We start from the raw sequence: 14,304 nt of genomic DNA, 5'->3' as shown, positions 1-14,304 counted from the left end.
GGAGGAGGTGGGCGGCGGCGGTAGGGGTCGGGGTCGGGTGCGGTTGGGAGAGGGAGAGAAATGAGTGGAGGAGGAGGCCGGCCGAGTGGATAAGGTCACCCCTATGCCGACGGCCTGGCCGTCGGCATAGGCTAGGTCCACAAGTCAGTGGAGCGGGAGGAGTGGATAAGGTGGCCCTATGCTGACGGCTAGGCCGTCGGCATATATACGAGGCCTATGCCGACGGCCGGGCCGTAGGCATAGATGGCAACCACATTTTTTTGAAGAAATAATCCCACCTCGCCCAGGGACAAGCAATTTGACCTGTTTAAATAGTTCACTAATCCATACGTTATAAGCTCCGGTATTCATTAGACTTATATGAAGAAAACGGACAATTACGGTTAAACTTTCAGTGCACGGGCAGCCGGCCCGCTGCTCGGGCACTGAAGGTTTAACCGTGATAGTACGTTTTCAATGATGAATACCGGAGTTTTTAATCAATTCAATTATTACATTTTTTTAGATTTTCAGTTTATCGGCACCTGGAGGGGGGAAACGGACGCGTCGGGTCTACACGGAGGGGATCTTGCTGTGGCTTTGGCCCGGATGTTCCTCCAAAGTGTTCCTATGGGCTGACCTAACACAGCCGGGTGGAGAGTTCCACTGGTCAAAGCCCGTCCGTGCAAAGTCAAAGGGCTAGATCCTGTGGTCAAACGCTACAGGGTTAGGCGGGACGGGGGCCCTAGGGGGTAGCAATGCCAACGGAGCGTCGCACCGGGACCTCATACATGTCGTACGGTGTGGTGGCATGTCCGAAGAGGTGGCACGCGTCTCCGAGGGGTGCCCCCCTCACGGACGGCGCCGCCGCCGGCACCTGGAGGGGGGAAACGGAAGCGTCGGCTACACGGAGGGGATCTTGCTGTGGCTTTGGCCCGGATGTTGCTCCAAAGTGTTCCTATGGGCTGACCTAACACAACCGGGTGGAGAGTTCCATTGGTCAGAGCCCGTCTGTGCAAAGTCAAAGGGCTAGATCCCGTGGTCAAACACTACAGGGTTAGGCGGGACGGGGGCCCTAGGGGGGTAGCAATGCCACCGGAGCGTCGCACCGGGACCTTATACATGTCGTACGGTGTGGTGGCATGTCCGAAGAGGTGGCACGCGTCTCCGGGGTGTGCCCCCCCTCACGGACGGCGATGACATGGTAGTAGACGTTCTGCGGTAATGATGCGGCGTGAATATTATTAAATACTCAGAGCGCGATAAAATCATGAGTTTTTTACACGACGTGGGCACATGTGCTATAGGACTCATGGTAATTTTTCATAAATTTTGGTGATGGAGAAGTATCTGAACACTTCCCTCTACGCGGATTGCTCTTCGCGTGTCTACGACTTTGGCCGGCGGCCTCCGGGGGCTAGCATGCCGCCAAATCTTGCGTAGGCGGCCTCTCACAAGTCTGGAAGTGTTGTGGCGGTTGCAAACGCCCGGCACGCGTCTCCGGGGTGTGGTCCCCCTCACGGGCGGTGCCGCCGCCGGCACCTGGAGGGGGGAAACGGACGCGTCGGGTCTACACGGAGGGGATCTTGCTGTGGCTTTGGCCCGGATGTTGCTCCAAAGTGTTCCTATGGGCTGACCTAACACAACCGGGTGGAGAGTTCCACTGGTCAAAGCCCGTCCGTGCAAAGTCAAAGGGCTAGATCCCGTGGTCAAACGCTACAGGGTTAGGCGGGACGGGGGCCCTGGGGGGTAGCAATGCCACCGGAGCGTCGCACCGGGACCTCATACATGTTGTATGGTGTGGTGGCATGTCCGAAGAGGCGGCACGCGTCTCCGGGGGGTGCCCCCCCTCACGGACGGCGCTGCCGCCGGCACCTGGAGGGGGAAACGGACGCGTCGGGTCTACACGGAGGGGATCTTGCTGTGGCTTTGGCCCGGATGTTGCTCCAAAGTGTTCCTATGGGCTGACCTAACACAACCGGGTGGAGAGTTCCACTAGTCAAAGCCCGTCCGTGCAAAGTCAAAGGGCTAGATCTCGTGGTCAAACGCTACAGGGTTAGGCGGGACGGGGGCCCTAGGGGGGTAGCAATGCCACCGGAGCGTCGCATTGGGACCTCATACATGCGGGGTGGTGTGGTGGCATGTCCGAAGAGGCGACACGCGTCTCCGGGGTTTGGACCCCTCCAAGTGACGGCGGCACTGCCTTGCGTGGAGGGGGGGCCTCACCGCGGAGCCCCAAGACGGGCGTCTACGCATGCCTGAACACTTTCACATATGCATCGGGACCCGTGCGATGTTTCGGTGACATAGCTACACCCCGAGTCCCCCCACTAACCAGATTCCCTCCGTGTCGACCGTTTTCCCCCTCCCCCTCCGTGACACGGCAACAGCGACGTTCGTAACGGGGGGCAATCGATATACCATCGGGGTATGTTTTTTAGATAAGGCATAATTATCTTATGGCAAAACAAAAAATAATATAAAGTAAAAATAAAAAAATAAAAATAAATTAAATATATGCCGACGGCAGCGCACACGGAGGTGCAGTCCCACGGATCGATGACGTGGCAGAGGGGCATGGGCCAGGCCTATGCCGACGGCTATGTGGTAGGCATACCTCTGCCATATATAGTATAAAGTAAAATAAAAATAAAAATAAAATAAACATATGCCGACGGCCTGGCCGTCGGCATAGCTGCGGACACGGAGGTGCAGTCCCACGGATCGATGACGTGGCATCGCACACAGATCGATGGCGTGGCAGAGGGGCATGGGCCAGGCCTATGCCGACGGCTAAGCCGTAGGCATATCTCTGCCACAGTTATGCCGACGGCCGTCGTTACCTCCCGTCGACGTAGTTTCAACGCTGTCAAACGGTCAGCGCTGACCGGGTAGGTGGGCCTGGGCTATGCCAACGGCCAATCCTACGCCGACGGGCCTCGTAGGCGTATCTCGAGCGGTCCCGACGGCCTCGTCTATGCCGACGGCCCCGTCGGCATAGATAGACGTATGCCGACGGCTTTTCTACGCCTACGGCCTGCCCTAGGCCATCGGGATAGGTCTATCTATGCCGACGGGTGCCGTCGGCGTACGCAGTTATTCTGGTAGTGTAGGTTCCCAATCAACGCTTGTGACGGAATCTGACTTTCAACAAGAACTGCATTTTCACCTGCCAAAGGAGAAGAGGGTTTAATGCAAGATGAGCAGCAAATTCCTATAACTGCTGTAGCATAAGAGCAGGTAGGCTCAACAAACCTGGGCTGTGTTGTAGACTATATACTCGTTGTACAGAAGCTCAGATGCCCTGATAGATGCTGGCACTGGCTTGCCACAAGGCACGACGACATCATCCCTCCATTTCACAAACTCCGACTCTAGCGGCACAGTTTTTCCTAAGCTCTTGGTTGAATGCTTCCCTCTTGGAGGTTTGTCCATTGGCTGCACAATAAGTACCAAGTACAGATGCTAAATCAGAATAAACATGCAAAAAACTGAAGCTTTTATGTTGAGCAATAGTGCAATGCATTGGGGAACAATGCCGGCCTAGTTTCTTTCTTTTTGCTGAAATTTTGATAAGCAATGAACGTCGTAACAAAAACATATTCAGAAAATTTGATTACAAGAATCTAGAAAAATAGCTGACACAGCATCAAATCACACATGGTTACTTCTGGTGCAAGGACAAAAGTTAAGCAATTAAATTTGCCCTTTGAATACCAAGATATTTTGTATCTCACCGTGGCTTTTTTCAGTTCATGCATGTCTCCTAGAGCAACCTCAGAAGAAGCATCAAGCCAGTCGGTTTTTTTCTATCCACATAACAATACTGTGCACTCTTGGCTCTTGCTTACTAAATCTGCAAAGTAGAGGCCTTTGTCAAACTTTCAATAAGTGAAAGAAACATCATGTTATTAAACTCAACATATACTTAAGCAGAGAGTTTCAGCGTACAAAATGTGTAAAGTTAATAAAGAGCAAACCATACAGCCTGTCATGGGAGCCCCAGGCGGTGTTATCCTTATTCCTTGACTAACAATTCCAATAAAATTTGTCAACCTTGTGCCTACAAAATTGAGTTTTATGGCCATGCAATGCCAAGAAAAATGTAATTCTGGAAAGACAAGCAAAGAAATTAAACACCTGTAACCTAACATAATGCAATCAGACAAGTGCTCAAAATAATAAGGTAAAGCATGAGGAATCATTGATTGCCTGGAAACCATTTGTTAATCAATTTAGTGACACGGATTTCGATTTCCGCTCCAACCCAGATTTAGCCATCCAACTCTAAGAGCAGAAACGCAGCAGGGGCGAAGCTTCCAACTAAAATACCTTCGAAATATTGGCACAAATTATATGCTTTGTCTAGTTCAAAATAATTACTTACCATGCCATAATAGCATCTTGTTATGGAGATTATTTTTATATCTTGAGTGTTTGTTGCCTTCCCCATCTTGATCATGCACATAAACTTCCTCTAATTCCAGTGACCAGTCCTTCAAAGTAAAATAAAGCACATGTCAACATGTGTATATACAGAAGACAAGAGACAGTCGTAGTCTTCTGTATTTTACTTACACAGAAACAAATATTATTTATACACAAGAATTTCGCATACCTTGTGAGTAGAAGCATGTGTGTTGAGGAGATATTTCTCGACCAGCTTGTAATCTTCACTATCATGAGCTAGGGGGTGATGTCAAAATGAAGCCTTTTGTACTTATCATCAAGAGATTCATCATTGTCACCATCAAAACAACTACTCTCTCTGTCCCATAATGTAAGACGTTTTTTGACTCCTTCAGGATATTGAAATTGCTTCTAAACTACTCCCTCTGTCCCATAATGTAAGACGTTTTTTGACTCGAGTCAAAAAACAGGTACATGACAAAATGTAAGACGTTTAGAAGCAATTTCAATATCCTGAAGAGCTTCAAGCATTTTCGCTGTGAAGCTATAAATCAGCTAAGTATAATATAACTCTGGTCATAATCAAGAAAAACAGGTACATGAGAATAAACTCAAGAATCCATGACAAGGAAGAAACATGTGAAGAATTAAAAAATTGTCTGTCTATTGCATTACAACATCTTATGAAATCCTAACAAAATGTGAGAGGATTTGTGAATTTGCATCATGACTAACAGCACCATGATCAATTTTGTTTTCACCTATAAGAGTTAGTTCCATTTGTGGCTCTGTTAGAATAGGATTTAGCGAGAAGAGAAGAACATATTTTTCTTCTTTTATTTCATCTAAGCTCCAAGGCAAATGTCTCACCCTCCAGCTACATAGAACTCAACTCCTAGTTGCACGTCACCATCATAGGACATTTCTTTGCAAATTTGAATATTTGTACATCCACCACATAGGAAGAAGTTGGCATTAATTAGGTAAGGGTGAATAGGGATAGGATACTTTTACCAATTGACAGGAATACAATGCAAGGCAACAGGCACATATTTTCATTGTCAAGTCATCCTTATCACGTATAATATGTGGATGAACAGAAGGAATAAGAGTGAAGAAATGATTGCTTGCAGCAACAATCAAGCTCTCACTAAGACCAGTTCTTGATTGCCAGTGTCATCCAGTAGATTTTGTATCTCAATTAATGCTTCAAAGAGCACTCGAGACGAACACAGATGGAAGTATGGAACCACAAGGACAACCTGGGCTGTAGGCGCGACGCATGATGCATTGTATCCTGGCCCCCTCCAGGCAGAAGCCGAACACTACATACCATTGTAAGTTATGTTTTTCTCTGTTCCGTTTCCTGTATTGTAGTACTGTTTGCAAGGTATTGTGGCGAGGATGGAAAGAAGGCTGCCACTTCTCAATTACTGGCCTTCAATATTGTAAGGACAAGCAGAGTGACTACACAGTTTCAAGATTTTAGTGGATTTATTAGTTGTATTGTAAGAACAAGCAGAATGATTACAGAATTTCAAAATTTTGGTGGACTTAGTTCTACTTGTACTCTCATCTTGGCTTCTTATTAGTTCTGCATTACTAGTTACAAGTAAAAAGCCCGGTACACATAGCTCCCACTTGCGCAGGGTCTGGGGAAGGGTCCGACCACTTTGGTCTATTGTACGCAGCATTTTCCTACATATCTGCAAGAGGCTGTTTTCAGGACTCGAACCCGTGACCTCATGGTCACAAGGCAACAGCTTTACTGCTGCGCCAAAGCCAGTACTAGTTAGTGTCAAAAAAATATAATGCTGAACTGGATAGCCTTTCTCCGATTTTAAGTCTCTTTCCAGAAAATAAGATATCTATTTATATGTATGTCATGATGTGCGAAGGAGAGGTACAATCATCAATGACATGTGTAATAATTCAAGAATTAATACATGGTATATCTGTCAAAGATCCCCTACCTGCTGCTTCACCAGTGAATTTGTCAAGTGGAGTTGTCCAAGACACCCTCTAATCCACTAAATGGCTTGAATAAATTTTGGCGCCGATGTGTAGGTTTCTGGGAGATTAGCCACAACTTTTCCCCAAATTGTAAACATATCACCAACTATCCCAATCTTATCCCTTCAAACAAATCTAAGATCTGGTTTTCCAAATCCTCAGTACTATATTTTATATACCTTGCCAAATTCTTTTTCCCCTCTAGGTGGACTCGGTACCTTCTAACAAACGAACGGTATGCTGGAATGACATTCTCTGAGATGAAAATCTGCATCTTCTTTCTGAGCTGAGGATCCACAACCTTCCATGCTGTCTGTGTCCTGTATAACTCTTCGTAGGTCAAGTTGAAATTCTTGAACCTTTCCTTCAGAGCATCCATGAGTGCACTCGATGAACCTGTTGCATGTGGCAGCCCATCATCCCTCAGACAATCTACAACCGTATACCATGAAGATCGGAAGTACCCTGTGGAGTACGTACTGATGATCTGACCATGTTGTTTACGGATCCAGTTATCCCCAAGCACAGTCTTCAGTTCTGAATCATTCACCTTGTGCAGAATGTACCATAGATTGTTGATCAAAAAGATGTTCTGCAGCGCCTCATCATAATACAGCTTTGATTTATTCTCAATCTTATCCAATAGATGTGTGATTAGTGTCTGCATGCAGTGTCGTGAAGGAGTCACCTCTGTATTCTTCACCTTAGTATGACTGCCATCAAGAAGATGATTCAGGCAACTGTAATTTGTAGCCGCTACTACATAGTTCATGACGTAACGTGTCATCGGATGGATCTCGCCACCTGGCACTAATCTGCAAGAAGTCTCCCCCCTTATCACATTGGCAAACTCAGAAAATGCACCACGCACTGCATCCCCAAACCTCACAAGTATCCGCTCTGCCTCTTCCTTGATAAAATCCCTTGCATCGCCAGAGAACAAGGCCTCGAGCTCAGGCAGTAACTCAGCTAGAGCTTCATACATATCAAGAATACGGAACAGCTTCTCGGACGATCTCTTCTCAATCGTAATGGCATCACCAAAGTTAAGCAGCTGTAGCACGCACCCCTTTGCTGCCCATGTAAAGCATTCGTCTACAGTGTCGGCATTGGCTGCGAAGATCTGGTTACAGATGCGGCGCTCCTCAGCAAGAAGGCCCTGGACAACCACCTTGAGTGCCTGGATCCACTCCCTCATCTTGGCGTTGAGGACGACCCACTCCATGTGCTGCACCTCCTCTAGGTTCATCTTGTCGACCCCAAGTGTGGCAAGACACTCAACAAGCATGCCCCGGCGCACTTCACTGTAGGCCTGGCTAAGCTCTGCAGCATAGCCAGCGCACAGCATGACGTCTGCGATGTCCTTGAGAGTGCTGACAGTATCCGGGGAAATGAAGTAAGACGAGCTATACATGACGTCCATGATGCCCTTGAGGGTGCTAATGGTGTCCGGGACGTAAGATGAGATCTCGCCACCGGAGACCGAACTTGATGTGCCCCAACCCGCAGACTCATCTCCCTCGTCGGAGACCGAGGTCCATGTGTCGTCTACGTCGATGGAAGATGCACAATTGGATGTTGGTACGGTAAGCGAGAGCCGAGAGACGAGAGAATCGTGGGGGTCCTCCATAGTGAGCGATGCCGTCCCGCCGATCAGCAGCTGGCGGAACTCCTCCTCGAGCCGTGCCATTGCGACCTGCAGCACCGTCTCAACGTGTGCACCGGCCACACCAACGAGGCAGGTGGCCGCGGCAAGGTACTCCTCGGCGTCCTCCGGCGACTCGAACACAAGCCTGAGCCTGGCCGCTGGCAAGTCCCACTGTTCCACCACCCGCACCGCCTCCTCCACTGCAGTGCCCTCGTGGTCCAGCTCGTCGTCGCCAGGGCTGGGTACCAACCACTCATCCTCTGCCTCCGAGATGTTATGGACTATCAAACAACAGTGGTGGTCAAAACCTTTATCAACAAGCTGGGTTAACAGGATGAACAGCCAAATGAGAAGGAATCGAAAGAGAAGATTACCTGTACTCTGCACATGGGAGGTGGATTCTGGTAGCGTATCAGTCCTGGTGACAGCAAGCCATGCACTGATATCTCATGAAAATCAGTATCGAAATCAAAGCAGGGATTGAATTACAAGGCAACTAAATTGCACAAATAAAAGTTAATCTAGCAGCACCTTAAATCGGCGGGTTTCTTGGGATCTCTCTCCAAGTTATTCTCTTGAACTCCATGTTCATCTGAGCTTTCCCCAGCTGTCATGCCTTGTTTTTCCGAAGTCCATTCGTGTATTTCTTTTGGAGCCTCTATGTAGTTCTCTTCATCACCACAATAATGCCAATCCAACCATTGTACATTGATGATGGGGGTGCTTGTATGCTTTATAATGGCATCAGCCAACACCAAATGTGTGGACTTTCTGCAGCATTCATTAGTACCGGTGCCCCCAATTTTTGCAGTGAGCTCGTTGAGGCTAGTTAGGTGCTCAAACCCAGCAGCTACCAAGCTATATCGCTCCATTCTATTAGCATTAAAGCCTAGCTTGAGATTTTGGACTTTGGGCATTGCTCCATCCAGAAAAACCAGGCATGGTGCAAGACACACTAACTTGAAGTACTTGAGAACCAAGAATCCCTTGTTGTCAAAGATGATCCTTCTTATGGGTGCGGTCCAGATGAACAACGAGAGAGAGGTGAGGGAAGGCAATCCTTTGAGAATAATAACATCTTCAGTTGACACCTTCCTAACTGCAATCTTTAAGATGCCAAGCTTCGTAAGATCCTTGGTCCACTCAGGTAAGCTGGAGAAGATGCAGCAGCGCCGTGACAACTCTAGTCTCTCAAGAAGGGCTGGAGAAAGGGACACCATAGTGAAGCCATGCCAAGAAATGGTCATGCTTGAAGAACTGGCATCATCCTGAGTTTTTACATGAGAGGAGACTACAGGTACCAGAGTTACACATTTGAGATTGCTTAGTTTCCGAATTATCAAGTCCAGGCATTCCAAGTTCCTTTCCAGGTTATCAGGCTGTAATGTGGAACATGTGAGACGAAGATCCTGGAGATTGGTCAGCTCACCAAGGCACATAATATTTTCTGTTGAGTTCTTGCTGAGATCGATAACTCCCAGAGTGCGAAGAGATGACATGCGGCCAATACCAGTGGGCAGATTTGCCTCTCTAGGAATACTGAGGAAGAACAAGCCCGGCAGATCGACAATATCTGATGGAACTGCAGTTACATCGGCATCAATTTCCCATGCCACCAAATCTTTTAGCCGTTTCATCTGTGTTGGAAGCTCCACACTCATATGACTTGCATCGAGATGAAAATACCTCAGTTGGAAGAGCTCTGAAATTTCAGTTAGATTACAACTCAGATCATCAGGTTCAGTGAGATTGTCACTTAAGTAATCTGGTTCAGTGATGTTGCCACTCAGGTCATCAGAGCCAGTAAGGTTGTCACTCCTGTTATCAGGATCAGCCCAAAATTTAAGGATCAGAACCTGAATAAACCGGAACTCCACAATGGAAGGCATGCACTTGAGCAATCCAGAAAAGACAAGAGATCGAACTTGTGACAGTCTCATACTTGCTGGCATTGGTGGTGTGGCATGTTCGACATTGCCGAAGTGGAGAGCTAGCCGACGAACCTTGTCAGCAAGCCTTACAGCAGTCTGGGAATGATCTAATGCAATGCTAAAATTCTCTTCCATGGACTTGTATCTAATAAAGTGAAGTACCATGTCGTGCACTCTACATGAAAGAATTTCATCATTGCAGTTGATATCCACAGGTTGGATCATTCCTCTGTTAACAAGCTCATCAAAATAGCTTTGTGCAACTTCCTTCCCACTGTTCCCTTCCATTGCGTGGATGAAACCTTCAGCTATCCACTGCTTCACCAAATCATCCTTCCAGATTACACAGTCCTCTTCATACAAACATAGATATAGCATGCATGCTTTCAAACTGTGAGGAAGATTGTCATAGCCAAGGTTGACGACTTGTTTTATCCCTTCCAAACTAGTATCCGTGCTTAAATCAGAACTCAGCGAATTCTTGATGTAATTCCATTGCTCTATGCTGCTGGCTGGCTGACCTGCAAAAAGACTCGCCAATATAATAATTGCTAGCGGATTGCCACCACTTCTTTTTATAATTTCATTTGAAACTTCCTTGAGGCCCTGAGGACATTCAGCTTCATGGCCAAAAACTGTACTTAAAAATAGTTCTCTTGACTCATGTTCACTTAGCGGTTCCTTCTTGAAGATATACTTGGGGTTGCTTTCTTTCTTTGAAGGCATATACTTGGAGGTATCTGCGCATGTCTGTGCTATGGCTTCAACTTCGGTCGTTGCTAATATCCTACTGCAACAATTTCCCTTCGGCAAAGCATGGTTGATAATATCCCAGGTTGATGATGCCCACAGATTATCAATTACAATTATGTACCTGCCAAAAAAATATCATATTATTCATGGAACCAAACAGTAAGGAGAACCATCTCTTCATAGGATGGTGGAGTGATGATAGCATCCTTCTGGTGAGGGGGAAGGACGAGAATGAGGTGGAGCTGGGGCAGAGGGTGGAGGATATTGTGGAGGTAGGGTGAAGGATATAATGGAGACCGAAGAGCCAATGTTGCGGGCGAAGCTGAAATGAAGGTGAGCGAGGCCATGATAATTGTAAGAGTGGGCGTTCGGCTTTCAACTATAAATTGGTTTTCTAATTCAGATTTTTGATAAATTTGGTCAGTGACAGATAACAACCAAAATTTTGCACACAAAATCAGAAAACCAAAAATTCGGTCACCAAGCATTCTGTTTGGTTTTCAGTTGAAGCTGAATTTTAACTGAACATATGCACATCAGACTGTAATAACAGAAAATTACCAATTTCAGTAACATTTCAACATAATGTAACAGAAATTTGTACAGTGTGACACGACCAAACAACAACTTGTTCAATATAACACAAACGAAAGCATTATGCAGTTCTAACACATGCATCTCAAGTTCTCAATCTTGACCAGCAGGTCGCAACCGTCAACACTCAATTCTCTAATGGAACATGCAGGCAAGAGCCAATTAATCATTATGCAGTACTTGGGGAGGAGTGATCATGAGCAGGGGTGAAGTGCTCCCCACTTGTGCCAAGAGGTGGTAGGTTCGACGCGGCCTCTCTGCATTGCACTGTGCAGTATAATCCTTCCCCGGACCCCACCTGGTGTGGGAGCTTCTAGGACTGGCTCTGGCATGTTCTTTTGCATAAAAAAGATCCTACTTCAAATATAATTACAGAAAAGGCGAAAATAAAAGGAAAGGGAAAAAAATGCATTTTGGCCATTTTCTGGAACACCTTGCTTGCGTCAACGGCCATAAGCTGCACTGGCCGGTGAGAGTTGCCACATCCTGATTCCAATCTTCGCTGAAGCTCGAGGTCGCTACTCTGCTCGAGAGGCGATGACGGCGGCCGGCGGTGCCGGGGGCGAACCGGAGCCTCAATGGACGTGTGCTGGGGAGAGGGGGGCTTGGGAGGCGATGTTGGTGAGGTGCGTCAGCAGCGACAGTGGCCACGATCTCTGCCTCGGTGGTGAGAGGTGGCGACACCGGGAGGAGGCTAGCTTGAGAGGCGACGAAAGGCGGTGTCCTAGCTGGGAATGGGTGGAGATGCACGTGGTGGGGATGATGCAGATCGTCAGAGCGGGTAGCATGGTCAGAGAGTTCGCCGGTGGCGACTTTGGTGGTGGCTGGAGGTGACGGTTGGCGAAAGAAATTTCCTCCCACCACTTTTCTCAGTTTAGGAAGTTTTGGGGAAGGAGCAAATCCTGCTCATATTTAAGAGGACAATTTTGAGTTATCATAAAAAAAAACTAAGGAGTTAAGGTTTTTATGCGGGGGTTGGATGGTGTTAACTCCTTAAAGAAGTCTTTTAGAGAGTTATAGTCTATATATGGATAGGCCCTCCACCCTCCTCTCCTTACACACAGTTTTGATTTATGCGACTTCACTGTTGTTAGCGTTTTATTTGCACGGTGTTTGTGAGTTCATGTTGGTTGTATGCATCCTAGTGATGCAGAGGCCGGGTGTATACTCATATGTGTTGTATCCTCTTGATGCTACATTTTGAGTTAATAAAAGTGCCATCTATCGGGAAAAATCACCATTGCCTTGATGTACCAAGCCATGACATTCTACAAGGAGGAGGGCAAAGCCATTGGTTTGATCAACAAGTGCAAGAAGTGGGAAGCTCTTATATATTCAGAAACCCCAATACATCAAAGAGGCAAAAGAACAACATTGGCTCAAGCTCACAATCAAACCACATGGATGAACATGGTGAGGCTAGTGCAGGCGGGTTTGTTCCGATGGCGGCCACACAAAGACCAAGGGTGAGGAACTATTCGCAAAGAGAAGGCAAAGTGTGGAGAGAACTCAGCGAAGGAATCTTGGTGAGAGATTAGGTCCAAGAAAGAGCTTGCAAGTGACAAGAGAGAAGAAAGGGAGGAAAGATACAAGATTTTCATGGAAATGCGAGCTGAGAAGATCGCAATTGAGAACAAGAGGGTGGCACTTGAGGTAGAGAGAGTGGCCATTGAGGGGAAGAAGCAACACTTGAGGCACACAGGGTTGCCATTGAGTAGCTTGGCCTCACCAAGTTCACCGAGGAGTCCATGGTTTGCTGACACAAGTCAAAGATGATAAGCAAAAGAAGTGGTTGGACAATATGCGAGATTCCATCTTGGCACACCAAGCTAATGGTGATGGCGTGTGAACTATGCATTAGGTTTTGTAATGCTAGATGCCACTAAAAGGAAATCCAAACCGAATCCAAGGTAAAAAAATTGTTTCTTGGTGTTTATGCCCACCCCACTATGAAGGTCGAGCGGCTACAATATGAGAAGACATCTATGCTAAGTGAGACATCCCCGCTAAGAGAAGACATCCATGCTAAGGGAGAATCCATGCTAAGAGAAGACATCGGCGCTAAGGGAGACATCCATGTTAGAGAATAAAAGAACGTGTGATTGGGTAGGAAGACGTTGTATCCACCATGTGATCAGTTTGTCCCATATACTGTTTGTATGATATATCCTTCATTTTAAGATTGATGTATGTTCCTGGGATGTGAATCAATTTACTCAAACCAAATGCTACTCCATAACTAGGGTTTTGAAAGTAGCTTCTCGGGTTAGCCGTAGACCATCCTACCAGCAGGTGTGGTCAACTAACATGGAGATTTATTTCGCAAAAAGAAAAGTAGGATGGAGATTTGTCCCTCCATACAACAGGAAAAACTAACTTTCAACCTCTCAAGTGATCAAATATCCTATAGTTAAGACTTAACAATATTTCGGGGATTTCGAATCACATCATCCAGAAAGAGCAATTGCATCATGGATGCAACATATCTTTATACATAGCCCAAGGGGCATATATATAGTACACAAGACTTGGGTTGCAAGAAAGGAAATATAGCCCAATGCAGATTGCTAGAGCAATACTAATACTCCTTTTGTTTGAGGTTCCAATACTAATACACCTTAACACAAGCAAGGACATATATGATGGTATATCATATAATATAAGTGTGTTTGGTATGATCCCTGTATACATGCTTTTAGTTGCGCTACGTATATTTCTAAGCCAACACATATTGCTAGAGGCTACTACCAACTAGACTTGGGCAGCTGGGCCCTGAAAGCCCAACGGTCGAACCTGGCTCCTACTTTGATTTTCTACCCGAAGGCTAGACCAAAAGACCAAAAAAGATTTAAATATTATAAATTTACAAGAAATAGGTCTAATAATTCAACATATATTTTATGAGAAATAGGTCTAATGGTCCAATAGAGACCGCAACGAAGAAATAGTTGAAATAGAAAAGATGAAGGTCATGCC

The 14,304-nt window shown here is 46.5% G+C and overlaps 1 protein-coding gene and 1 pseudogene across 1 annotated transcript in view; both read right to left on the bottom strand.

Annotated features, from left to right (window-relative positions):
• Positions 1–6,136, bottom strand: part of LOC123157186 (poly [ADP-ribose] polymerase 1-like) — a 16,058-nt pseudogene extending 9,922 nt beyond the window's left edge.
• Positions 5,551–14,304, bottom strand: part of LOC123180019 (disease resistance protein RGA5) — a 19,158-nt gene continuing 10,404 nt past the window's right edge. The window contains exons 4-6 of the mRNA XM_044591974.1: positions 8,582–10,855; positions 8,425–8,489; positions 5,551–8,331 (exon numbers count right to left, since the gene is read on the bottom strand). Of these exons, the coding sequence (XP_044447909.1) occupies positions 6,509–8,331; positions 8,425–8,489; positions 8,582–10,855 (4,162 nt within the window). The 3' untranslated portion in view covers positions 5,551–6,508. The remainder of the gene's footprint in view (positions 8,332–8,424; positions 8,490–8,581; positions 10,856–14,304) is intronic.

This window comes from Triticum aestivum, chromosome 1D (genome assembly GCF_018294505.1).
Source record: "Triticum aestivum cultivar Chinese Spring chromosome 1D, IWGSC CS RefSeq v2.1, whole genome shotgun sequence".
NCBI lineage: Eukaryota > Viridiplantae > Streptophyta > Magnoliopsida > Poales > Poaceae > Triticum > Triticum aestivum.
The sequence above is the reverse complement of the archived record's forward strand: the minus strand, read 5'-3'. Positions and strand labels throughout refer to the sequence as shown.